The sequence below is a fragment of the Caretta caretta genome, chromosome 5 (genome assembly GCF_965140235.1).
Source record: "Caretta caretta isolate rCarCar2 chromosome 5, rCarCar1.hap1, whole genome shotgun sequence".
In the NCBI taxonomy this organism is placed as follows: domain Eukaryota; kingdom Metazoa; phylum Chordata; order Testudines; family Cheloniidae; genus Caretta; species Caretta caretta.
This window is the reverse complement of record NC_134210.1, coordinates 105,174,898-105,186,562: the sequence shown is the minus strand read 5'-3', so window position 1 is coordinate 105,186,562 and position 11,665 is coordinate 105,174,898. Positions and strand designations below refer to the sequence as shown.

The window sequence follows — 11,665 nt, the reverse complement described above, 5'->3', positions numbered from 1 at the left end:
CAGGAAAAGCTTTAGGAACAGTGGTAACAAGCTACAGTTAAGAAGTCAGACTATTACTGAAAATTTCTCTTTCTCCATTGAAAAGTTTTATGGCTTTGAGAAGATTTTAATATTAAAATGGTATATTATTACTCAGTCTCTGAGTATGTTACATTAGTCTCTGAATCTCTGTTAAGACTGTCAAATGAGTGTTAATTGCTACTAATTATCAAACAGGTAAGGCTATCATAAAAGGTACCATAAAGACTTTACAGGACCTAAATATCACTTGGAAATAGTGCAGAATTCAGTGTGTGCATCTTGCACATGTCAAGCTATTGTAGGCTGCTTCACTATAGTGGGCATGCTGTCTACAATGAAAATATATTACAAATCAGTGAAGGTTTTAACCAGAAGAATAGTCAGGCTACCATTTTCAAAGAACCTAAAGAAAGAAACTCAGTCAATATCAAAGGAATTTGGGCATCTAACGGTCTAAGGTTTCTTTGAAAGTCTGAGTCTCAATGTTCACAGCTCTGTTTGAAGGATGACATTGGAACCAATTTCATTCTGTGTTAAGTACAGGAAAAAGCCAAAGGGAGAATTATCCTATTTCCTTAAATTTTTGCTCAACAGAAGCCTTTTGGACAGTGAGAGTGGGTTGGGATATCTAACATTGGTGCCTGTACATTTTGCATTAGTAAACTTGCAGTGGAAATTCTATCTCCTGGAATGAAAGAGAAATGTTACTTTAGACAGAAGGCTTTAACAGATAAAAGGTCAAACATATTACTACTTTCCTGCTGAAAGTTAAAAGTAATGCTATTCCAAGCTTGTCAGATACCTATACCAAGACTAAGAATAGAAGGGTTAGGTGATTTGTTTCTCCTCCACTTTTGATAAGATAAACTGAGTACTCTCTCTCACATTTATATTTCTTCTGTTATGACTCTGGTAAGCAAACATGTTAAATGCCTGAACTCATTGCTGCTAAGGTATAAAAAGAAGACCCTAATCAAAGTAGGGGTTGGGTTTATTTTAAATCGCCTTGGTCTGAAAATCTCCAAGAGTAAAAACTCCCCACTAGCGCAAACCTTAGATTACATGCTGAGACCATGAGATATCTGTTAAACCTACCAAGAACAGATTAAGATAGAGTAGATTCTTCTATCCTTAAAGCAGACTGTGGCCCAATATATTCACTATTTATCGACATTACCAACTTTTGAAATGGAAGGTCATATAATACCCCATTTTAAGTATAAAACCCAATTGAAGAAAACATTTACTACAAAAAAGTACTTGTTTGTTAAATATGATTTAGGCTACATGGCTGTTACAATACAAAGCAACAAAAATTAGCAACTTTTTCTGAATCATAAAATATTTAATGTATATTTTGGGGGAATATACTGTATATAAAATTTCAGATCACAATATGAAGCGATTTGAACCCTCTCCAAGCTAGCCCTGCCTTCAATGCTGTGTAGATGTATTGCCACCGATACAAGTTCTACTAAAAGCATACAGGTTTAACTAATACAAAAGTGGCTTGTTTCATATGAATTCTTTTTTACACAACTAGAGTGTCTTGAATACCCTCCTTAAGTGCAAAAAACACAGATCACTTTACACTAATGTAGCAACAATGCATTCATATTGTTCTCATTAGTCATTAGTAGTCAACTTGCATAAGATACGAGAAAAAGCACAATGAAGCTCACAAAAATAGACTAAAAATCAGCCTGTTCTTGAGGAAAAAAAAAAGAAGAAGAAAAAAATGCAGCATAATGGGAAAAAAAGAAAAAAGGATTATGCACACCACAGAATTTTTGTTCTTTAATCAAACTGGTTTAAGTGCTGCTTTTTTGTTTTGTTTTTTTGTAAATCAAATTGCCTGGACCAGGCACAACTAATATTCAGGAGGCAGTGTGTAGCTAAACTTCACTGAACTTTCTTTAATCCCCACAAATTATCTTCCTCTGTCCTGAGGTAGTTACAAAAAACAAACAATTTAAGCATCAGCTACAGCTGACCAGTCAGAGCTGAGGCTTTTGTTTTTCTGTTTTAAAAACTAGTTGTCAACTGGCCAAAACTACCTTTGATGGTGAAAGAGAGCTGAGAATTTGAGTTCTCACTACACAAAAGAGATGGCTGTAGGGGGAAGAGAGTTAGCTGCTTCAGAATGTGACAATATGTTGAGTCCCATCGAGTTGGCTGGTCCACTGTTGAATTTCTCATGTTTATTCTCCTTTATTGTCTATAAAGTCACTGGGAGAAGTCAGGTAGGAGCTGAACATATCATCGTCCTTTGCTGTAACCAGGGAAGAACTGGTCAAGTAGTGTCTGCAGTATCTTGTTGGGAACCATCGTGTAGCCCTTCCCAAGGTCATAGCGGCAGGCAGGGCAGGTGAAGACTTCAGCTCGGAAGGAGCGCTGTAAACAGCTCTAAGAAATGCAAGGAAAGAAAAATTACGGCTTTTGCTTTGTGCTGAAAAACTAGCTAAGCAACTACTAGAGAGCAAATGTAGTGCACAGCATAACTAGAACTGTTACTAAGCTATTACTAAGTCTTCTGCTACACATTTTTGCCATTACACAGAGGAAGTCAACAAAGAACTCTGTTCTTGACTACAGTACAAGCAGTAAGTTTGGCATGAATGAAAGTACAGTGTCACCAGTGAAGGACTCCACTTCCCCCCGCCTCTCTGTGGGTAGGAGAGCTCCGTCTGCAGATTCTTTCTAGCATTCCTGCTAAACTTCTCAAACATTACAGCATTTCATTTCAAGCTATGAGTCTGAATATGCAGTTGTAGTTTATATCTAAACTTTTATGAACTTGCTAGGGCTCTGCAAATTCTTCCCTAGTTCTTCCTTTCTACTTAAAAAAAATATATATATATTTAAATATTTTTTAAAAACTTATTTTTATTAAGCTTACTATGCACATGCTACATAAATAAATTAAGCTTACTAATTGTACATAAGAGAAAAGAACCCAAGGCAAATGTCTAATGGAGTAAGCACTAAACAAAACAAAAAACATGCAATCCACATCTACTCCATCTTTATGAAAGATCCCAATAGTCAATCCTCAAGGGGGATGTGTAGAATATTCATATACATGGTATTCCACAAAATCTTTATCAGACATTTACAAATAAATATCCCATTCCCTTCTCTGTTGTCCCCAGGTCTCCAAGTGCCCCTTTTTGTCCTTCCCTAGGCACGTGGGTGGAGAAGGCAGAGCAGAATCTCATGGAACAGAGCCTCTGGGAACAGCTTGGACTTAGCTAAGAGCAGCAGCAGGGGCAAGGAGAATCTCAGCTCCTGGGCAGCAGTTATAACAACAGACAATTCTTTACAATTTGAACTCTGAACATTGTTTTCTTCCCTCGTGGTCATTCTGTTGCCACCCTCATTATCCTTACCCTCTTGGATCCTCACCATCTATCCAGCATTCTTCATTCCCTTCCTCTCTTTCCCTTGTTTTTTCCACTCCCTTACTTCTGTTTATTCACCCCATCATGATAGTCCTGGCCAGTGTTCCCTCTAATTGTCCAGTCTGGCCAGTGTACATGGCAGAGAGGCATTGCTGGCACATGATGGCATATATCACATTGGTAGATGTGCAGGTGAACGAGCCTCTGATAGTGTGGCTGATGTGATTAGGTCCTAAGATGGTGTCCCCTGAATAGATATGTGGACACAGCTGGCAACGGGCTTTGCTGCAAGGATAGATTCCAGGGTTAGTGGGTCTACCAATGTGATATATGTCATCATGTGCCAGCAATACCCCTCTGCCATGTACATTGGCCAAACTGGACAGTCTCTACGTAAAAGAATAAAAGGACACAAATCAGATGTCAAGAACTATAAAACATTCAAAAAATCAGTCGGAGAACACTTCAATCTCTTTGGTCACTCGATCACAGACCTAAAAGTGGCAATTCTTCAACAAAAAAACTTCAAAAACAGACTCCAATGAGAGACTGCTGAATTGGAATTAATTTGAAAACTGGAATCAATTAACTTAGGCTTGAATAAAGACTGGGAGTGGATGAGTCATTACACAAAGTAAAACTATTTCCCCATGTTTATTCCCCTCCCCCCGACTGTTCCTCAGATGTTCTTGTCAACTGCTGGAAATGGCCCACCTTGATTATCACTACAAAAGGTTTTTCCCCCCTGCTCTCCTGCTGGTAATAGCTCACCTTAACTGATCCCTCTCGTTACAGTGTGTATGGTAACACCCATTGTTTCATGTTCTCTGTGTATATAAATCTCACCACTGTATTTTCCACTGAATGCATCCGATGAAGTGAGCTGTAGCTCACGAAAGCTTATGCTCAAATAAATTTGTTAGTCTCTAAGGTGCCACAAGTACTCCTTTTCTTTTTTTAATAAATGAGCGATTTGTGTTGTATGAGGTGCTAACACTAGTCTTAAAAATTAAACTTCTATGGGTAGATTTTGTACTTGGAAGATATAATGATCCAAGTACAGTTAAACCAAATTGTTGTTCTTCTACGGAACTAGTAAATCAATATTCCTCCAATACAATGGCAGAGCTATTCTAAGGCACGCACATCCCTTGAACTGTGACCATATAGCTAACATGTAAAAACATATTGGCAGAGAAAATGCATAAAACAGAGATAACTGAGATAACAGAAGCAGATGTGACATGTACAGTTTGGTGTGTGTGTATATACGCCTCCCTACACACAAATGCACTCTCTCTTTCTATGTGTGTGTGTATATACATATATATGCAAAGTCTTTACTGATTCTAGTAAACATTGGATTCCATAAACTGTCTGGTATCCAAGTCTTCAAGTTTGAAAATATGAAGTCTTATGGCGATAGACTCAAGCAGCGCAACTTAGCTTAACAAAGGGAAGGTTAAGGGCTGACTTGATTACAGTCTATAAGCCCCTACTTGATAAATGGGCTCTTCAATCTACCAGAGAAAGATATAACATGATCCAATGACTGGAAGTTGAAGCTAGACAAATTCAGACTGGAAATAAGATGTACATTTTTAACATTGAGGTGATTAACCACTGGAACAATATAACAAGGGTCATTGTGGATTCTCTGACACCAGAAAATTTTAATCAAGATTAGATTTTTTCTAAAAGATATGCATTAGTCTAGGAATTATTTGGGGGAAATTCTATGGCCTGTGTTATACAGGAGGTCAGATTAGATTATCACAATGGTTCCTTCTGGCGCTGAAATCTGCAAATTTAATATAATTTCCCAATGGGTGCCCAGCAAATAGTGTTAAGACACAATTTACTCAGGTAGTGAACCAATATAAGTTGTATTGCGTTGTTTTATCTAATCATTTGTTCTAGAATTTGATATGCTGTGGTCTTTCCTAAATAGATGAAATGAGCTCTGTGTTACTGTGCCAAAGTCTAGCTATTGGACCAAGTCAGTCCCTAGCTTAATTCCATTGATTTCAATGGAGCGACACTAAGTGAAGTTTAACACATCTGTTTAAAAAAAAAAAAGTAAAACTAATGCATTTCTATTTTTAAAAAAAATATAAAACGGAAGAAAATACAGATTACTCAATTAAAATAAACCATAATCATACCAAATTGGGAGCAAACTTGTTGCATTCCTTGGTCAGAATGCTTGGTATAATTATTGTCTTGCTAAAATATAGACTGGCTCAGTTGACTGGTGCCTCAGTGCCAGAAACTCAGCCCAGAGCAGGACAGAGTTTGTACTTACTTTGCAGACATTATGGAGGCACTCTGTTGTCACTGGCTGGTAAACCAGCTCCTGGCAGCAGACACACATAAAGGATTGTTCCAGTTTCTTCAGAAAATTCTAGTGTAGGGCAAAGGAAAGAAAAAATGGGATGAGAACATTCTACTAAGGGCACATCCATGAACATAGCAAACATATAAGAATGAATAATACCCTTGTGCGGATTGTCTAAAATTACTGTAGCTAATGCAGTTTTTAACAGGGGCAAATCATTTGCCCAACTACTGTAGTAATCACACTTACTTAAAATATGTACAAATTTAAACCTGGTGAGCCAAATTTTGCTTTCATTTACACAGCTGTAAATCTAAAGTAACTGAGAACAGAATTGGGCCCCATAAGTCTTTGGAAAAAGCATAAAGACCAGCCCTTTCTCATGACAGCTTCTAAATTAATCCATATTTTACATAAATGTTATTCTTTTCCTAAGCCTTGGGTTCTAAGCAGGCCAGGAGTTTCCGAGTTAGTGCTGATTAATAATTTTGCACAAGTGCCAAGAGTTGGAAAATCCACACACACTACACTTCTCCAAATATGACTACATGACAGCTTGATTTTGTAGGTAAGCATAGTTGGCTTGTTTATATTCTAGCTTCCTTTTTTTCATATCAGACAGTCTGAATTGCACATTTCTTCCAAAAAGCCCACTGGTATTGCTCCCATGCCTGCAGAAATATTGTTTCTAATATAGCCATGCACTCAACTTGCGTCAGTGTTATCTATTTCTATATTCTGCTCACCTCATGTTTACATGACTCAACTGTTTACCATTTCTTCTTAGATTGTAGACTTCTTAGGGAAGAACAATGCTAAGCACATTAATAATAAATAATAAACACTGAACTTGTTATACCATTTTTTTTTCAATTGACTTTAAATTCGAGATTTTGGATATTTGGTTGGGTTCAGTCTTCCTCAATCCTTCATACCCATGACAAATACAACCTGAGGGAGTGGCCAGGAAGCTGGTCCATGGCCATGCTAAATTTCCTGCTTCTCCAAGTCCTCCTGAGAATCCAGAGAAACAAGGTTATGAAAAAGTACTAGTTCCACATTAATGTTTGTTAAAACAGTAAGACCTAGGGATTCTCAGCAGGGGTCAGAAAACATGGGAAGTTATGTACCTGTATCAAGTGATCATTCTTCCCTTCTGAAGTTGCCTTTGTCATAGATTGCAGTATTCTAGAAAAGTGATCTCTACTTCTCTACACAGAGGGGAACAAAGCACCTAACCCTTTCCTGGAGCAAGTCACCTCTGCACCTGCTATTGTACTCACACAATCATAGAATCATAGAATATCAGGGTTGGAAGGGACCCCAGAAGGTCATCTAGTCCAACCCCCTGCTCGAAGCAGGACCAATTCCCAGTTAAATCATCCCAGCCAGGGCTTTGTCAAGCCTGACCTTAAAAACCTCTAAGGAAGGAGATTCTACCACCTCCCTAGGTAACGCATTCCAGTGTTTCACCACCCTCTTAGTGAAAAAGTTTTTCCTAATATCCAATCTAAACCTCCCCCACTGCAGCTTGAGACCATTACTCCTCGTTCTGTCATCTGCTACCATTGAGAACAGTCTAGAGCCATCCTCTTTGGAACCCCCTTTCAGGTAGTTGAAAGCAGCTATCAAATCCCCCCTCATTCTTCTCTTCTGCAGGCTAAACAATCCCAGCTCCCTCAGCCTCTCCTCATAAGTCATGTGTTCCAGACCCCTAATCATTTTTGTTGCCCTCCGCTGGACTCTTTCCAATTTTTCCACATCCTTCTTGTAGTGTGGGGCCCAAAACTGGACACAGTACTCCAGATGAGGCCTCACCAATGTCGAATAGAGGGGAACGATCACATCCCTCGATCTGCTCGCTATGCCCCTACTTATACATCCCAAAATGCCATTGGCCTTCTTGGCAACAAGGGCACACTGCTGACTCATATCCAGCTTCTCGTCCACTGTCACCCCTAGGTCCTTTTCCGCAGAACTGCTGCCTAGCCATTCGGTCCCTAGTCTGTAGCGGTGCATTGGATTCTTCCATCCTAAGTGCAGGACCCTGCACTTATCCTTATTGAACCTCATCAGATTTCTTTTGGCCCAATCCTCCAATTTGTCTAGGTCCTTCTGTATCCTATCCCTCCCCTCCAGCGTATCTACCACTCCTCCCAGTTTAATATCATCCGCAAATTTGCTGAGAGTGCAATCCACACCATCCTCCAGATCATTTATGAAGATATTGAACAAAACTGGCCCCAGGACCGACCCTTGGGGCACTCCACTTGATACCGGCTGCCAACTAGAGATGGAGCCATTGATCACTACCCGTTGAGCCCGACAATCTAGCCAGTTTTCTACCCACCTTATAGTGCATTCATCCAGCCCATACCTCCTTAACTTGCTGACAAGAATACTGTGGGAGACCGTGTCAAAAGCTTTGCTAAAGTCAAGAAACAATACATCCACTGCTTTCCCTTCATCCACAGAACCAGTAATCTCATCATAAAAGGCAATTAGATTAGTCAGGCATGACCTTCCCTTGGTAAATCCATGCTGGCTGTTCCTGATCACTTTCCTCTCATGCAAGTGCTTCAGGATTGATTCTTTGAGGACCTGCTCCATGATTTTTCCAGGGACTGAGGTGAGGCTGACTGGCCTGTAGTTCCCAGGATCCTCCTTCTTCCCTTTTTTAAAGATTGGCACTACATTAGCCTTTTTCCAGTCATCCGGGACTTCCCCCGTTCGCCACGAGTTTTCAAAGATAATGGCCAATGGCTCTGCAATCACAGCCGCCAATTCCTTCAGCACTCTCGGATGCAACTCGTCCGGCCCCATGGACTTGTGCACGTCCAGCTTTTCTAAATAGTCCCTAACCACCTCTATCTCCACAGAGGGCTGGCCATCTCTTCCCCATTTTGTGATGCCCAGCGCAGCAGTCTGGGAGCTGACCTTGTTCGTGAAGGACTGTGGCTAGTTTAATCACTTTCCTCTATGCCAGGGGTTCTCAAATTGGGGGTCAGGATCCTTCAGGGGGTCGTGAGGGTATTACATGGGGGATCGCAAGCTGTCAGTCTCCACCCCAAATCCCGATTTGCCTCCAGCATTTATAAAGGTATTAAATGTATACAAAAGTGTTTTTAATTTATAAAGGGAGGTCACACTCAGAGGCTTCCTATGTGAAAGGGGCCACCAGTACAAAAGTTTGAGAACTACTGCTCTATGCTGCAAAAACAAATGAAAAGATCACTCTGCAAATGTAAACGTTCATCCTTACATCTCAGTCTTCCCAAAGCAACCCATCAGGGCAGGGGAAATTTGTACTGGGTATTTTAGAAGCATAGTAGGCCTTATGGAGATTCTAACTCTGATATTTTAGTTGCTCTAGAGCTCCTCACTCCATATAAAAGTAAAACTGGAATTATGATTACACAAAATATAGACCTTTAAAATATTTTTTAAATATCAGAATTGTTTGATTCAAACTGAACCATATATATAGTACAAGTGAAAACAATGAACATCAGTATGCGTTAATGGTCAAACGGTCCATTTGCAGTGCAGCGATCTAGCTGACTCCTATTAACATTAGTGGGAGCTGTATGGAAATGTATATAGTATCAGGTAGTGTCAAAATTATAGGTAGGACTCTAGAGGAAAACTACTTCCCAGTAACTGGATTTCCCACAAGCTAGTATTTTCTATTGTTACACATACATGTCACTATACCCTTGTGTTATGTATAACTTTAGGATTTATACCTCTCCGGTCATTTAAAAAAAGTTAATACATATGCCTTGGAGGGAACACAAGAAAATGGCTCATAACTTTATCTCCGCTCCTTTATAGCTACTAGTCTAGCAGCAGTGTAGTGGAGAGGTATCTTAAGTGGAAGAACAGGGAACTACAGGTGCTTCTACTTTCAGAGAATTCCTGTTAATAAGAAGTATATTGGTCCTGCTACTTCCCAAATAAATGGAATTTTTATGGTGTTCATTTTTAGGCATCCTATTTTCCTGATTTGGATTTTTCTGAAGTCCCTTTTCTTTAGAGTTTTGCTCGTGTTTTTTGTTCTCCCCGTTCCCTCTGTGTGTCTGGAAGGACCAGCTAGTTACAGGCGATCGTAAGGAGTTTAGACTTTCCTGAAGAAGACAAGTATAGATACTGTGGACTGACTGGTACCAAATACTGATGCAGGCATTTAACATAGTTGCTGAGAGCTGGCTGTTGGAGCAATGGCCCTGCAAAGTGTTTGTGTACTCTATTAACAGTAGGGTTTTTTTTTTCTCTCTAAGATAAATATATATACTACTACTTCTACTACTATTTCTTCATCAATCTACACATTCAAAGTGATTTACATAATCAACTAATTACTACCAAAACATTTGCTTTGGGTGTCTGTTCCCCTAAATATTGTCCTTTACTGGACATTACATCAGCCATATCTACTCAGTTGTGCTCATGTTTTCCTCTGATGATTGCAGCTCAGAGAATAAGGAAGGCAAAGAGGGAGAGATATGAAGAGGGAGGTGAGATGGAAAGAAAAAGGGAGGCTGGGATGGGAAAAAGCAGAGGTAGAGAGGGGAAAAAGAAAAAATAAGATGCGAAGAGTTATGAGGAGGAAAGGGGGAGGAAGAGAAGAGGGCAAAGGTGAATGAGAAGGTGGGGAGAAACTACTATTGATGATGATATAAAACTCACTTATCCATGGACTATCACCAGCTACTCATATAGTATTACAGCCAAGCATGTTGGTATTTTTAATATTTAAAGAATCTAATTGGAGAGGCAGAAAGTTGTTCTGGGGAAGGCATAACATTTCTTAGTTTTTCATGACTTGATTTTTGACCTTCAGCTTTACACTCTCTGTGCTTTGATTTCTCCATCTGTAAATTGGGTAAAATAACTACCACCCAGAGTGTCATGACGATTAATTAATGTTCACATATAGTATATTTTGGGCAGGGAGGAGGTTTTATTGCCCTTACCCTTTTGAAGGAATATACGGTCTCTGGAATTTTTATATTGAGGTTTTGTCTCCTCCACCTTGGACTATCCCTTGTTGTTTCCTTAACATTTTATGTACATATACTGTACACTGTGTTTTACATACACCCTTGCCGTCTTAGGGACTGATCTGGCTGCCCCCAATCATGTGAATAGGGTTTGCCCCCAACTAACAGCTGCAGGATTGGGCCCTTACACTAACTTTATGTGCGGTAGTGTATGTTTTTCTCTCTCAGGATAATGTGTGTGCTTTTTAAACTAACTTGGTATCTGAACCTTTTGATATGACTATCCACATCTGGCCTTCCCAGCGTTTCTCTACCATCTCCTTCTTGAGTTAGAGCACAAAATTAAATTTCCTGTCTATTACTTTAAGTAAAGACAGTATTACTGAGAAGCATTATCTTTCTTTTTATGTCTTATTTCTCATGCCCACATCACACCAGAGAACATATATTCACAATGTAAAAGACGACATAGATAGCAACGGTATTACTACTGTTTGGGCTTTTTTTTTTTTTTTTTTTGCAAAATCATAAATAAATCTTTTTTTTCATTAGCATTAGTGTTTCAAGTATGAGACAAGAGTTAATAAAATCTCTCAATCTACGTAGGCTAAAATTCCCGCTGGCATAAAAATGCAGAATAATATAAGCAAGCTGCAAACATACTGGTCCTTCCTTAAGTGAAGCAAGCACTTCATCCCACAGTTTCTGGTTCAGACAGTCTTCTCTAATCAGCCACTGCTGTTGCTGGGTTAGCTGGAAAGCCTCTCCTTTCCCTCCATCTCCCATTCTCATGGTTTTGGGTGTCTTTTTAGGCTCCTCTATACCTACTGAAAAATATTATCAGCAGACACAATAAGAGCAGAGTGTTAGTTTGAACTGTTAAGAAGGGAACACAACAAACA

At 39.4% G+C, this 11,665-nt stretch overlaps 1 protein-coding gene across 3 annotated transcripts in view; it reads right to left on the bottom strand.

Annotated features, from left to right (window-relative positions):
• Positions 1-1,345: 1,345 nt before the first annotated feature.
• UHRF2 (ubiquitin like with PHD and ring finger domains 2) overlaps positions 1,346-11,665 on the bottom strand; it is a 179,199-nt gene continuing 168,879 nt past the window's right edge. For 2 of the 3 annotated variants that reach the window (XM_048851776.2, XM_048851774.2), the window contains 3 exons: positions 11,427-11,590; positions 5,728-5,826; positions 1,346-2,427 (listed from right to left, as the gene is read on the bottom strand). In XM_048851776.2, coding sequence (XP_048707733.1) covers positions 2,281-2,427; positions 5,728-5,826; positions 11,427-11,590 — 410 coding nt within the window. In that variant the 3' untranslated portion in view covers positions 1,346-2,280. Of the gene's footprint in view, positions 2,428-5,727; positions 5,827-8,270; positions 8,433-11,426; positions 11,591-11,665 lie in introns of those variants that run through there. The other variant, XM_075128768.1, reaches the window with a different exon arrangement.